Source organism: Maylandia zebra, linkage group LG9 (genome assembly GCF_041146795.1).
Source record: "Maylandia zebra isolate NMK-2024a linkage group LG9, Mzebra_GT3a, whole genome shotgun sequence".
Classification (NCBI taxonomy): domain Eukaryota; kingdom Metazoa; phylum Chordata; class Actinopteri; order Cichliformes; family Cichlidae; genus Maylandia; species Maylandia zebra.
In genome coordinates this window covers 33838144-33854541 of record NC_135175.1, presented here as the reverse complement: position 1 = coordinate 33854541, position 16398 = coordinate 33838144, and the positions used below count along the sequence as shown (strand labels likewise).

Here is a 16398-nt window from a genome sequence, read left to right as displayed (position 1 = left end):
CTGCTTCTATATAAGAGTCCATGTTAAAAAAAAAAAAAGCTTGGCGATGAAAAACAGAGGTTTTTATGGGGATTTTATGAATATTAAAATTACAAGTAAGGAAAAAATCAGTGCCACCTAACTTAGAAAACATGTACATAGGTATATATAGTATTCCAAATGGATGTAGAATTAGTAATTCGATTTTTTTAACCAATTTATTTTGAATGTGTTATTAAGAGTGTGTTATGGATTCAAATATTGGGGATGGATACAAGAGGAAAACCAAAATAACAACACTGGTCCGGCCGGGTTGAGTCAAACGATGATTTTAATGATCACACGCGTGGGAGATGGACACCGTACGCAGACAGCATCAGATCTCAAAATGGTGGAGCATTGATCAAACTCTTATAGCCTCTAGTGGCCCCCACCTTATCATAAAAGCCTAAACATTCACATGCTTTCTCTCACACAGCGCCTAAGCTACGACCTTGGCTCCCTGTTTATCTGCTCCTGCTGAGATGGGGCAGAAAACTCCAGTATATTCTGTTCTCTTCTAATCAGACAAATAAGGCGATGACTTTCTGCGAACAGTATTTCTTATAACTCAGCAGTATAATGCATCATAAAACAATATCATTCATTCACAATAAATCAGCAGTCTAATGTAATGCAAATCGGTTTAACAAATGTAATAGTTATCAGCTTCTTCTAATTCAGGAGAATAATGCAAACTAAAGCTACATAATAATTCACAATCTTTAATTAGGGGTCTAACATGGCATAAGGTAATATTATAATCCCACAAGTGTCAGAATCTAACACAGTAAGTCCTCCATTGACACAGGAGTTCATAAGAACTGTTTTTTTAATGTAGTGTGTCCTATTTTTCCAAGTAAAGTTGAAAAGTAACTTATCAACCTCTTTTATGATTTTATTATCAAGGTAAAATGCCAATGCAGCATAATAAGACGAGAGATGCAAACTAAAGCAGATGCATCTGCTTTAGTTTTTAATACTCTGCCTTTTAATGATAAATCTCTTAAGAGCCACAGAGTAAATCTGTGTTTGAGTTTCACTAGAATAAGATAGAATTTTGATCAATTCTTCTTTCCTGGTTTTTGGTTATTCAAATACCTAAATAACGAACTTCTTGTTTTATTGGAAGGTTACACAAAGCTGTTTTTGAACATTCTTTTATTGCCATAAGTTCACATTTAGGAATATTCAAGTACAATCCAGAAACTTTAAGAAATGTTGAGATTGTTTCAATAGCAATAGAAATTTGATACTCATCTTTTAGGAATAATGTAGTTTCATCCGCTAACTGTGTTATGAGTAAATCTTTGCCTATTAGCGATATGCCTTTTACATTGCTTGAACAAAGTAAGCAGATTTCCCTTCTTCACGTGCTTTCTTTATAATGGGCCACAGCTTCAGTCTGTTTTCTTTGTCCTCTCTCATCAGGTTTTCAGTGAACCGCAGATGATTATTTTGAAGGAAAGGATTGTTCTTGGCAGCTTTCAATCCATGAACTGGATGATGATCCCTAAGGGTTTCCGGTAATTTTGTTTAGGTTTCCCCACTCGATGAGCAATGTCTAAGATCTTGGGAAGCTTTTCCTTTTCTGCTGGCAGAAAAGGAAAAGCGGTTGTAGCGTTCAACTTCAGAAATGTATTCGTCACATTTCTGTGTAAGCATTTCATTATTCTCAACCCTCTTCTCAATGTCCATAAACTTTTTTTTCCTTTGGTTTCAACGTAACTTTATTCTTTCATGAGTTATTTAGAAGATTCTTTTTGTTGTTGTTGTTGTTGTTGTCCCATTTGGATCTTTACCCATCAGAATTGTTGTCTTAAGGCCAAGAAAGATGCCAAGCGGATTTATTTTACCAAGTGGATCATCATGGCCTTGCCATATTGGTCCATTTGATTGACCTTTATTATAATTATGTATTTATTTTATTTTCGGTTGCTACAAACGGGACAGACATGACTGGGGGATAGGACAGGGAGAAAGAATGAAAGAAAGAGAGGGAGAGAAAGAAAACCAAAGGGGAGAAGAGACGGTGAGAAGGGGGGAAGAAAGAAAGAAAAACAAACAAAACACCTGGATCACCTGTATGGAGAAAAAAAAAACAGAAGAGAAAACAAAAAAAAAAAGGGCAACATGATAAATGCAGCACCATCACAATAAACTAGTGAACACCCGTGTGTACACCTGTGTGCACACCTGTGTGGATCAGCATGCTTGTATTCCAAAGGTTTCTCCATGTAACGATCTGCTAGGGAGTGTGGGGAGCCATAGCCCCGTCCCCCAAGGCATGAAGCAGGTATGGAGGAGATCCAGGCCCCAGACATCCAGAGACCCCAGAGTACGAGGACCCGATGAGGACCACCAAAAGAGGGGGGGGGGGGGGGGGGGGGGACCGTGTGTTAAAAGCCAGGGCATAAAACTGTTTCTTTAGTAGTGATTTAAATTCATCAAGTGTTTGTGAAGATCTAACATCTAAGAGAAGACTATTCTAAAGTCTGGGACCTGCCACAGAGATGGCAGAGATTTGAGATTAGTCTGTGGGATGTGCAGCATTAACCTTGAGTGACTACACATGGTTTTTCCTGGAGCATAAACACAAAGGAGCTCAGACAGGTCAGAGGGGACTTTGGCGTTGAGTGACTTAAAAACAAAAAGTAAAAGTTTTAGTTGGATCCTGTAGGAGACAGGAAGCCAGTGTAGGTAAAATAAAAGTGGGTTTATATGCTCTCTCTGTTTGGTACCAGTTAGCAGGTGAGTACCTGCATTTTGGACCATCAGAAGACGATGAATGGAGGCCTGGTTGAGACCAAAATACAATGAATTGCAGTAGTCCAATCTGCAAGTAAGGAAAAGGTGAATGACACGTTCGAAGACATTCGCGGGGAGGTACGGTGTTACCTTGGCTAGCTGTCTTAACTGAAAGAAGCAGGACTGGACTACTGTACTCACCTGCTTATTCAATTTAAAAAAAAAACATCGAGGTAGACAAGGTAGGTTTTTTATGTGTGTCTTATAGTTGGAGGAAAGGGGGCAGAGTGCTATTGATGTGATTATTGACAATGTTGCCGACAATGATAACTTCAGTTTTGTTTTGGTTTAGCTGTAGAAATTTTATAGACATCCACTGTTTGATGTCATCAAGGCAGCGTAATAAAAGCTGTGGACGGTGTGACCCTGCTTTTAAAGGCAGATAAATCTAGAAATCATCAGCAAAGCAGTGGAATAAAATGTTGTAACGCGAAAAGTTGGAACCCAATGACAACAAATACAGTGCAAACAGGGCAGGACCCAAAAAAGAGCCTGGAGGTACAACATATTTAAGAGGTGCTATTTTAGAGCTAGGGGCCCATATATTTTGCTTTTTTTCCCTGCCTGTCCTGTTTGGTTCTTTTGCCATCAGAATTATTGTCTAAAGGCAAAGGAAGATGCCCAACAGATTTACTTTACCAAATGGACCATCCCACCTTGCCGTATTGGTGTATTTGATTCACCTTTGCTTTTATTGTTTATTTTATTTTATTTTCACTTGCTACACACGGGACAGACATGATTGGGTGAAAGAAAAGCCCCAGGCTCCAGGACCCGACAAGCAGCCACCAGGAGTGAGCCGGTGTGTACCTGGACGCCCATCCCCGGACACAAAGAACCACCAATGCACTGATGTCTGAGGGGATCTTCCACCGGCAGGGGAAGTGGTGGGGGGAGATAGGCCTCCAAACCATGGAGGGCCTGAGATGTTCCTAGACAGGTGGCATCTGATATCCGACCTGACATATCGACACAGACATACAGGCACACACAGATACAAACATCCATTCCCACCCTCATGCTCTCATACGCGATTACTCAACACTCACCCAAAAGTGGAGACAGACATAAATAGACACATTACACACAATCACACTCCCCAAGCGTACTCTATACCCCAGGTCTAGGTACTCTTGCCTTGGAGGTGGAAACTGCACCCAGACACAGGTGGTGACACCCTCTTCCCTGGGGTTTAAGCAGAGAAGCAGACCGCCCCGACTCCGCAGCTGCAGGGAGGCCCCACACTCCAGACCCCAATTGGACGGCCAACTCATCCTCCTAGCCCCCCCGCTCCAGCAGGTTGCAGAGAACGGGGGTGTGAGAAGACTCCAAATCTCTCTCTGCCCACTCATACGTAGTGTTGATGCATGTGTGTTCTAAGGTGCATTTAAACCCAGGAGGGCATTGAGCTACCTGCCAGAGAGCAGCAGGTAAGCGCATAGCCCCTCCTGATAGCCCTCAATGTCTATGTGTATTTAAAGTTGACAGGTGGGCAAGAGGTGAGGTGTACACCCTGATGGTCTTCTGGATGCCGTGTAGCGTGCCCACCCCCAAGATCCTATATGTATGTGTTATGAGAGTGTGAGTAATGTGAATGTCTAAGTTGTGGGATAAAATTGAGACACAGGCAGCCGGAAGGGGACAGAAGGGGGGGGATGCACCCTGGTGACACACCTTTACCCCAAGGCCCTGCATGTGTGGGTGATTGTGGTGGAGCGAGAAGAGGGAGGCAGCTGGAGATGGGGAGTGAAGGAAGGGGCAAGTGGCCCCTCCCTGGGCCCAGCACCTCCGCTGAACCCGGTAGGCATCCCCCTGGTGGGTTGCAGAGTATGGATACCATACACTGCAACCCACCAGGGGGATGCCTCCCTGGGCCCAGCAGCGCCGCCCGGCCCCACAGAGTCCGGGACAGCCCACCTGACCCCACCACAGAGAAAACTGCACCCAACCTGTCATCAACTCATCTTCCAGACTACACAAGACAATAGACACCAAGGCTGAGATCTTCCTCCACCTCTCCTATATCTCCCCCAGGCCAATATTAATGTAAAAAGACCTTCCTGACAAGTAGGGCAGAAACCACTGGAGGGCACATCCTTTTAGTCCAGGATGAAATTCTAGCTGTGATTACAGGATGTCATGGTTGACCGTGTCAAAAGCTGCTGACAGGACCAACAATAAAAGGGCAGCAGGGCTGTATTAAATTCGGTTCCTTGCATTCTTTTGGCGGGCTCAAAGTGGTCTAACTCAAAAAGTGATCTTTATTTTGCATTCCCGGGAATGGGGAGCTGTTAGGCGCTATCATGCACCCACACCTCTGAAAAAATCATAAGATGAAACTGTATGTGTCTAGTTTGGCTACGTCACACACACACCCTCAGTTTACTCAGTTCCTCTTTCTTTGTGTCAGATTTCCAGTGCAGCTCTGCACTGAACTTCCTCTTTTCTTTACTTCTCCTTTCTAAAGTCTGTTGCCAGGGCAACAGGGGCAATATATATTAAATACATGACAGCTGCCGGATTCCAAAGTTAAAAGAATATAATTAAAAATCCTTAAAAGTGCAGTCTCAGTGCAATTTAGTGATTTAAAAATATATTGGAATTTTTCCGAGATCTTGTTAAAATCAAGGTGGGCCTGCAAGTAGACAACTTTCACCAAAACTGTAGACAGAAAAGTATGCTTTGAGATTGGCCGCGTCCTCATCCAGCACGGTCTGCACCGCTGCTTCCAAGTCTATCAGCAAAACACCAGCCATCAGCCAAGACCCATAATCACCGGCCACTTTCCAGGCCAACAGCTAAGGAGCTGTTGAGAGCCACCAGAGCCGTTATGTTGTCACTGCCTGAGCTGCAACGTTGCTGCCACTGGTCTCATAGCAGGCCGCCTAGACTGTTTCACTGCTGCTGGACCCGTGGCAGGCTGCCTGAACTGTTTTGCTGCTGCTGCTGGACCTGCGGGAGGCCGCATGAACAGCCTTGCTACTGTTGCCACCAATTACCACCAATCACTTATTTTCCACCCTAATTTACGAATAAATTCTTTACAAATCCTACCATGTGGATTCATGGATTTTTTTTTTCACATTCTGTCTCTCACAGTTGAAGTGTACCTCTGGTGCAAATTACTGACCTCTGTCATCATTTTAAGTGGGGGAACTTGCACAATCGGTGGCTGACTAAATACTTTTTTGCCCCACTGTATATCTTTGTTAAGTCTAATTGTTGAATGTTGTCATTGTGTTTCTTAAATTTGTTAGGTCTTAGTTCAATCTATAGGATCAAGCCAGTCCTTTGATCCTGACCACGTCTCCACCCACTCTGTGCTGGGGGAGGTTTTATTGCAGATGCACTCTCTCTGGAAGATCTGTTCCTTGTGATGTTGTTTCCTGCTTTTATGATCCTTTTGGTGAGCAGGAAGTCATGGACACACACACACACACACACACACACACACACACACGTTCTTGCACATGCATACAGATGTTTACACATACAGACACATAGTGTCTTGTTTTAGAACCATTTGGCGGGTTTACGGTGGGAGGCGCTTTTGCAATAAAAGGCAGCAAGCGGAGGCCGGATTTGGGGTCATTTTGTGGTAGATACCGATGAGGCCTCCTTTGCAAGCAAATCGATCGATCGCTGACTGTCTTGTTTTCCTCATGATGAATAAGTCCCTAGACTAGTGGAGCTTGTGGAAACACAGACCCAACAATCTTCTTCTCTTTCACTTCAATTGCTTCTTCTACATTGTCCAACTAGTCTCTATATACTATAATAATTTCTGTCTTTTCAATTGTGCCTACTTTTTTCCTGTAACGTTACGTTGATTATACCCTATAAACCTTATCTTTACTGTGTTTTATATTAAATCCTTTTAATCTCCTGTACTTCCTTCAAAGAAATTGTGTCCTCAGCAAATCCACATGTCCTGAGGATGCAGGAATCGGTGTTTGAAATCCTTGGAGATGCTGTTAAAGCGAATAGGGACCCACAAAAAGACCAGACACAAGAATCAAAAGGTCAAAACGGTCCACAAACATTCTCCATGGTGTTGCCAGAAGGTGGCACCACACCTAAGTTACAGTCAGCTGGGACCGCAGGCTGCAATTTTTCAGACAATAAGAAAGATGCGTTACATCTTAATTCATTTTATTCATAGGATAAAGTAAATGTGTTTACATATTGCCTGGTTAAATGACAGACATTTACGACTTACAGTAATAATATTTTCAGTGCAACATAAAAAAAAACATGGTTTGTCTCTTCATGAATCAAAACAGACTCACATCCTGTAAGACAACAGGGACCAATGAAAACACATTGCACATTGGTAAGCTGCAACAGAAGTGGCACAGCAGTGACACTGATAATTACCTCACGATGAATGGCCAAATAAACAGTAACGGATCTGATAGTTTGACCCAGAAGGTGAACTGTTCTGACATTTAGCCTTTTCTTGTTATCAGAAGATGGGAATAATGTTAAGTCTGTATGCTGTTTGTGGACACAGCCAGTGAAGTTTAACTTGCTAAACTTTTGCCAAAATATAAGACAACAAAGATGCACCAGTCAATTAAATGCATGAAACAAAATGGAACACAAGCTGCGATTCTGTGAGGCCTGATCTCAAGCTTTTTAAGTTTGACGCAGCATCCAGAAGAACTTTTGTTCAAACTCCTGTTTCTCCCACTGTGTTCAAATGAACCCTGTCAGGGTAATGTCCCATTGGTCTGCCCCTTTTCTCACAGGAGGACACTTTGTGGGTCTTTTGATGCCTCAATAGACTTTTGTTATGGATGAAAGACTTTCCACACTGACCACATACATTTTTTAGTACCAGAGTGGATGAGCTGATGTGATTTTAAGTGACAAATGCCAGTACAAGATTTTCCGCACTAGTCACGGCTGAAAGGTTTCTCTCCACTGTGGATGCGCTGATGCATTTTTAACCTATCAATCCCAGTAAAAGACTTTCCACACTGATCACAGATAAATGATTTAACTCCAACATGGATCATATAATGTCTCTCTAAGTGACCTTTTTGAGTAAAAGACTTTCCACACTGATCACAGTTGAAAGCTTTAAATTCAGTGTGGACGACCTGATGTGTTTTTAAGCTGGATCTATGAGTAAAGGTCTTCCCACACTGCTCACAGCTGAATGGTTTCACACCGGTGTGGATCCGCTGATGTGATTTCAAGCTACCAATCTGAGTAAAAGACTTTCCACACTGATCACAGCTGAATGGTTTCACCCCCGTGTGGATCAGCTGATGTGATTTCAAGTTACCAATCTGAGTAAAAGACTTTCCACACTGATCACAGCTGAATGGTTTCACACCGGTATGGATCAGCTGATGTGATTTCAAGCTACTAACCTGTGTAAAAGACTTTCCACACTGATCACAGCTAAATGGTTTCACACCGGTATGGATCAGCTGATGTGATTTCAAGTTACACATATGAGTAAAAGACTTTCCACACTGATCACAGCTGAATGGTTTCACACCGGTATGGATCAGCTGATGTGATTTCAAGCTACCAATCTGAGTAAAAGACTTTCCACACTGATCACAGTTGAAAGCTTTAAATTCAGTGTGGACGACCTGATGTTGTTTTAAGATGCATCTCAGAGCAAAGGTCTTCCCACACTGATCACAGCTGAATGGTTTAACTTTGCTGTGGACAACCTGATGTTCTTTTAAGCTGGATCTATGAGTAAAGGTCTTTCCACACTGATGACAGCTGAATGGTTTCACATCGGCGTGGATCAACTGATGTGATTTCATGTTACAAATCTGAGTAAAGGTCTTTCCACACTGATCACAGCTGAATGGTTTCACACCGGTGTGGATCCGCTGATGTGATTTCAAGTTACCAATCTGAGTAAAAGACTTTCCACACTGATCACAGCTAAATGGTTTCACACCGGTGTGGATCCGCTGATGTGATTTTAAGCTACCAATCTGAGTAAAAGACTTTTCACACTGATCACAGCTGAATGGTTTCACACCGGTGTGGATTAGCTGATGTGATTTCAAGCTACCAATTTGAGTAAAAGACTTCCCACACTGCTCACAGCTAAATGGTTTCACACCGGTGTGGATCAATTGATGTGATTTCAAGTGACCAATCTGAGTAAAAGACTTTCCACACTGATCACAGCTGAATGGTTTCCCACCGGTGTGGATCAGCTGATGTGATTTTAAGCTACCAATCTGAGTAAAGGTCTTTCCACACTGATCACAGCTCAAGCTTCTCTCCTCCCTGTTGGCGCACTTGCGTCTTCTGAGCTGCTTCATAGCAGGAAAAGTCTTTTCCACAGGGATCGCCGCTGGCTCATCTTTACTTTCTGGTGCTGGATGTTTTTGGCTGATGTCATCCATGTGCTGAGGTTTCGGCCTGCTTTCACTTCTTTCTCCTGTAATGACAAAGAACCCAAACAGTGACATCAGGTCTATACCTTCAGCTCATCAACAAGTGCCCCCTCTTACCTCACAAAGATAAACAGTTTCACCATCTGCCAAACGTCTCAGGTGCCTGGGGACGCTATGCTGTGGTAAATATTTGAAGTGAGCTCATTTATCAGTTTTCAGCATTATTTTGTTATCGTTTTTATTGTCAACTCGGTTTTCCTAGGTCTTTTCACGTGCGTCATGTATAAATCTTCTTTTTTTAGGTACCAGTAGAGTTGGGCGTCTTGAGACAACTTTTACGTGGTCTTGGTCTCGACTGACTTTTTTCTTGGTCTTGTCAAAAACAACACACAACATTCGAAGCACATTGCACACCGTCGTAAATTCCCCCTAATTTTGGTAGGACCCGAGCTCAGGTACTAGCTGAGGACAGCAGTTACGCATGTGAGCGAGGGGGGAGAAGCTGCTGCCTGCAAGTTTGCTGCAGACAGAGCAAAGCTTAAGTTTAACCAGGTACCAAAGCAAATCACTCGTATTGTACAAATAATGTAAATATGACGGTGTATCACCAAAGATTGATATCAAACTGATTACTTGGCCCATATTACGCTTCTCACTCTTCGAGTGAATCAACAAATGGCAAAATGAAAAGCAGAACAACAATGCTGTTTTTCTTTTTAGAGAGTCTTAGCTTACATGTGTGTTTATTCCATATTTTTAGTTGTTACCCTCCACGGCTAAATAAATAACTCTAAATCGTTTTTAGTTATGTACGGATGAACACAACAATGGACATAAGGGGCGTCTTTCAAAGAAAAAAACTTAGGTAGATGTTATCTTATTGATTATGCTGTGTATGTTGTTCAATATAATTCTATGCCAAACAAGAGGAATTTCAATACACAGCAGTATATTCACAGTTAAAACTAGAGATGGCACGATACCACTTTTTTATGTCCGATACCGATACCATAAATTTGGATATCTGCCGATACCGATATGAATCCGATATAGTGTTTTTTAATCAACAAAACTGTTTTTTTTAAATATCTTGCTGCATTTTGTAGAAGTTCATACTCAAGTTTAAAACAACAACTACACTAAAGCTATTCTGTTATACCTGTATGCAAAAAAAATATTTCATAGTTCAGCAATACTGATCAATCTAATAAACTTAAACCTACACCATCCTCCCTATTCTGGTATTTTAAAGAGTACTTAGCGTAAATATTAAGCAACCTAACTAATAGGGTTCCAACTCCCAGCAACAACAAAAATAAATAAATAAAAAATAGGGAACCACCCCTCACGCTCCACCTCATGATGCTTAATCGACGTAATCAACCTTAATTTGATGCAGTGTGAAAAAAATGCACAGAAATAAATTATTTTTCAAGAAATATTAAATAGATTCAACATCTTTCTTCAACAGAACTGCAGACTGCACAGATGGTACCTTCCCAAAGGAAAAAGCACTATAGCTTACTAGGGTATATTAGAATTAATAGTTACTATATACAGTAATGGACTTCTATATATTTTACATCAGAATAAAACTTTGGGTGTCAGATAATTATTTATTAAAAGCTAGACATTTTAAATGAGAATCAGAAATAAAAGTATGTCTTTGTGCCCCCTTTTCCCTGTTCATGCCCTATCGGCCCCCCTGGCTAAACTTTGCTAGATCCGCCCCTGGACAGTTACCAGCGTCAGCTACGTAGAAAAAGATCCTGGTGTAGAAAGTAATATTAGATAAATTCTAACAACAGCTTATCAAGCTTAAACGTGCTGCTGTTGTTCAGCCGCTGGTTTCCTCTTTCTGGTGCAAAGTGGGCCAAAAACAAACAAGAGAGACGGACTCGCGACAGAAAAGCCGATCAGCTGATCATTAAGCAGTTTCATGATTGAAGTAGCAGCAAGAGAGGGTGAGAGAGAGAAGAGGCAGTCGCTCCATATATCGGTTATTAAGCTTAACGTGGGAATGCTTTACAAACATTCAGAGATGGACTTACACACTTGCTTTACATAACTTTGTCGGAGATGAAATGCCGGGTTGCTAGCGAAGCTCCACATGCTATCCAGACCACCGACAGGTCCCGCATGCCACAGCCGCTCTATCACGTGACGCATACTGCTCCGACTGCTAACGTTCTGAGGTGAGTTACGGTGTGTTGCAAGTTTTGTGAGGTGCTTTCGTGATATTTAATGGATCGGATTACATTTTTTATTTTTCTCCGATATCCGATCCAGTAATTTAGGTCAGTATCGGACCGATACCGATACGTAATATTGGATCGGTCCATCTCTAGTTAAAACCAGATATTTACATACACTTTAGGGAGAAAACATAAAAACATTTTTTTACTGTTAAAAATCAATTTAGAGTAAACTTGTTTTGTTTTAGATAAATAAATATTGAAATATATTTTAAATTAGTTAAATGTCAGAATAAAGAGAGACAGAGCTTTCTGTTTTTTTATCACTTTCATCAAATTTAGGAGCACATATGCACTAAGTTTATTGTTAATTAATAAGAAAACTCCAGACGATTCTATTCTGAGCTGAAGAAGCTTCTGATTGGTTCGTAGAGTCCATGTGAGAAAATTGGTGGCACACCTGTGGATCCATATAAGGCAAAACACAGATCCTGTTTCTTTGACATGGGAAAATCAAGAGATGTCAACCAAAACACCAGGAAAATAATTGTGGAGCTCCATAAGTGTGGCTCAATTTTGAATACAATTTGGTGCCATTTGCAATTAAGAAATACAGATAGTTTCTCTCTTTACTCTTAAAGTTAACAAATATGTTTTTTATATTTATCGATCTATAAAAATAAACATTTAGTCTGATTTGATGTTACAATTAAAAAATCTTTTTTTTATCTTAAGGGTATATAAATATCTGGTTTCAACTGTATATTTGATGATGTTGGTGTTTGGCTTGATTGTCAGCACAAAGAGGGAGAGAGAGGAACAGAGAGAGAGATGGAGAGGAGAATGAGGACAGAACAGAGATGGAACAAGAGCAGGTGAGACGCACATGTCAAATGGTTATTTGCCAAAACTCTTCAGAACATGTATCTAGTAGCTAGTGTATCTTTTTAGATACCATTTGTTACTTTTCAAATTCTATATTTATTAAGTTATGCAGGCATGTTTGTGCAACAAGGCTAAATAATTATATAAACGTTTCTGTATCTAAATAGTACTGTGTTGTATTTATCTGCAACACCTTAAAGGCCGGTCCGTGAAAATATTGTCGGGCATAAACTGGTCCGTGGTGCAAAAAAGGTTGGTGACCGCTGGTCTACAGCTTTCTACCCCTCAAGGACACGTAGTCTAATGTCTTTATTTTTCAGGGCCACTTAATATTACACTATATGCTTATATGGCATTTTAGTTCATATACAGCATAGAATTGAGGCACTTCAAATATTTTCATCTCAACACCTCCTCCCTGGAGATAAGGAGAAGGAGTCTCACTATCTGCCTAATGTCTCATGGTGCCTGGGAGTTTCAGTCCAACTCACTCACAATACCCATCTGTGTGTGGAATAACCTGTGAAATACATATTTGATGTTTTCCTATATGCAGAACAAAGCCACACAAAATGTACTATAGATATTACTAAAGTCATTTTGTCAAAACATATGATCAACACATAAAATAAAGAAATCTCCATCACAAGAGTTAGCAGCTTACACAAGAAAAGACGTCAGAAAGAATATGAAAGAAGAAAAGTGGATTTTTAATGAGGTCATGCTGAGCCTCTTGTCCCGATTGTTTTATGTTGGGCTGAGAACAAACAACCAATACTCAGATCAGGTCCAGTACACAACAATTATGTATTAAGCACATATGTGGGAGACGTACACGATACCACCCTCAGTGTAGTCGGGTAGATCTCACAGATGTGTGGAGGCGTGGAAGAGACGACCCAAACGCAGGACTCATGGTGCAGAACAAAGAGGATTTATTGGTGCGAGTGAATGGACAAAGCAGCAACGGCAAGACTGACTAGCTGACTGAAAGACTGAGTGGCTGGCTAAATAACTGAACACAGACGGGAACGACAACATAACATCAATGACACGACACTGGACTGGTGGAACTGAGGAACATAAATACACAGGCTGAAAAATGAGCGACTAGAGACAGGTGAGAGAACAGCTGAGCATAATGAACTAATGATAAATGGGAAGGGAGCTAGAACATAATGCACAGAGTAAGGCTAACACAATAAAACAGGAAGTAGAACATGCAGAGGATAAACAATGAACAAGAACTGAAAATACCAGGTCAACAGCCCAGGAACCCTGAGAAAAAGAGGAAGCACGAGAACTTCTTTATTTAAAGGGTTGTACACACCCGAGATGCATGAGCAAGTTACATATCATGCATCAGCGACAGTTAGCTGCATCTGCTTTTTACAACACTTAGAATGCAGTTTCGAGACCCTTTCACCCCCAGCTGTTTCCTGTTGTTCGTTATGAGGCCCGTGATCGTGTATGCCACATCCTGAGTACATCCTGTTCTAACCGCCCCTGTGCAGGAACGTATGCAGTTACAAGCAAAACACTTCTTTTAATGTGTTTTAGTTTAAATATTCTTTTGCTTCTTGATTTATTGACACTTATTGAAATACTGCAACATGTGTATTTCCCACAATCTCCACATAGATCACTCCACAGACATCACCTTCATATGAAGGGAAACAAAGAGTTTAACTGAAATGATAAAAGTAAGTCTGTCTCTCCTGCTGCTTTGAGCATGTACATGACAAAAGAATTTCCCTCGGGATAAATAAAGTTATTCCTATTCTTATTCTTAAAACATTAAAGTACTGAGGCAGACAAACAGAGAGGCTAAACAGAAGGCAGAAATCAAACCAAAGTGAGCTAAGAGAGAGAGACCCTGTAGAAAATGATGAAGTTAAGCAACCAGTGTAGTTATAACTGACTTACTCTGGATCTCCTCTCAGACTCAGGAGGGGGCGAGCGGGCCGGCTTTGTAGTTGGAGTCGGACCAGCAGAGACAATGGGCTCACTGACCTCCACTCCCCAAGTCAGTCACCACGAGGACAAGTTCTTTGTTTAGAGATGATTTAATCCAAGCTCACCAACAACATCACTCAGCTGTCCTCGTCAGAACTAATAAAATAAAAGCAGTTACATTTAGAAACGTCAGTTTACTAAACATAAAAAAATTGCTCTTTTAGCCTCGCTCACATGTTCTGTAAAGATTAAATGACTTAAATCATCACGTGGTTTACAAAAACACATTGTTAATCTCAGCAAATAAGTGCGCATCCAGAAATAACTGTTTTATCTCGTTTGACATGGAAACTTAAAATTACAAAGACACACTGAACGCACCTTCCTACCAGCTGTAACCTAACAGGAGAACGTACGTTCGTCTTCGCAGCTGCGATACATACCTGACAAATTGCCGTTCATCAATTAGATTTAACACGACGCTTCTCCACAATACTTTGATGCGGGTTCTTCAAAAAGTGCCCATTTTTAAAACGGCGGAAAGACACAGCAAAGAGCACAGTACGCACACTCCTCCTTCTTCTTCGTCTCCTCCCCCTGCTGCTTCTTCTTCTTCTTTTTTTTTTACAAACCTTTATTTAAACATCAGTACAATACAAACTAGAGTTAAACAGTACTATATTATAGGTGTTATGCTTACCAAAAAATGTATACAATAAACAAACAAATAAACATTATTCAGAACCTACAGGGGGAACCTGCTAGGGGGAAAAGTTTAACTGATCAAAGCAAAGAGTAAAGTGATTGAAGGATCTTCATTTTTTTTACACACAACCATAGTTTTTATAGCTTTTGGGTTAGTAGAGTTCTTAATTGAATTAAGATATTGCACAAGCTCATAGGAAAATACATAAAAAGAGGGATGTCTTCCAAAACGTTTGGATTTGTGAATATGACATTTAGCCATTAAGATTAACAAGTTAATCACACATCTGTTGTTGTCAATGTTGAAATGTCTTTGGTGTTTTTGTAGACCAAATAATACATAGTTCCAAAACAGTACAAATCCTTTAAATACATTTTCTGAGATAAAAACACATAATCTCGGCCAAAAGTCTTGCACAAGGTTACAAAACCAAAAAAGCTGTATAGTAGATTCCTTGCACTTTTGACAAAATCTGCAGTTTGCATCAATGTCTAATTTGAATTTGCTGTGAAGATAATCTTTAGATGGGTAAATTCTGTGTATTAATTTATAATAAATGTCTTTACTTTTGTTGGTAATTAAAAACTTCGTCTTCCAAACTTCGTTCCACATAATATCGACAGGCAACCGGTTCCAGAAAAAAAATTACATACGGTTCTGTGGTTATACTATCCTGAAATAAAGATCTGATAGATTTGTTGTTGTTTTTAGAATTCTTAGAAAAGCACATCTTCCAACGAAAGTTTGAATTGGAAATGCCAACGGCCTGTGGAATGAAGTGATGTTAGGTTTATTCTTAAAAAGCATACAAACCTGTGATGGTTTTGAGCCAAATGTTTTTGTATAATCATCACGATTTACAGCTAAATTATTAAATATAGACAAAATGTTTTATAGGAAAAAAGCATACCATTGGAATTGAATAATTGGTCGACTAAAACAATATTATTCCTAAACCAACTCCCTAAGAAGAGAGATTTTCTTTTATATAAGATATCCTTGTTATTCTACATATAATAACTGTGCGGACTAAAGTTCTGCTTCTATATAAGAGTCCATGCTAAAAAAAAAAAAAGCTTGGCGATGAAAAACAGAGGTTTTTATGGGGATTTTATGAATATTAAAATTACAAGTAAGGAAAAAATCAGCACCACCTAACTTAGAAAACATGATATAGTATCTAAATGGATGTAGGATTAGTAATTAGATTTTTTTAACCAATTTATTTTGAATGTGTTATTTAGAGTGTTAAAATCTAACATATTAAGTCCTCCGTTGACACAGGAGTTCATAAGAACTGTTTTTTTAAATGTAGTGTGTCCTATTTTTCCAAATAAAGTTGAAAAGTAACTTATCAACCTCTTTTATGAGTTTATTATCAAGGTGCAATGCCAATGCAGCGTATGTAGGATGAGAGATGCCATCTGCTTTAGTTTTTAATACTCTGCCT

The 16398-nt window shown here is 40.2% G+C and overlaps 1 protein-coding gene across 1 annotated transcript; it reads right to left on the bottom strand.

Moving 5' to 3' along the window:
* Nucleotides 1-6961: 6961 nt before the first annotated feature.
* LOC101468871 (uncharacterized) lies at nucleotides 6962-14837 on the bottom strand. The gene is made up of 3 exons (XM_024803630.2): nucleotides 14686-14837; nucleotides 14213-14398; nucleotides 6962-9250 (listed from the first exon to the last, which is right to left on the bottom strand). The coding sequence occupies exon 3, from the start codon at nucleotides 9213-9215 to the stop codon at nucleotides 7725-7727; it is 1491 nt and encodes a 496-aa protein (XP_024659398.2). The 5' UTR covers nucleotides 9216-9250; nucleotides 14213-14398; nucleotides 14686-14837; the 3' UTR covers nucleotides 6962-7724.
* Between the last annotated feature and the right edge of the window lie 1561 nt (nucleotides 14838-16398).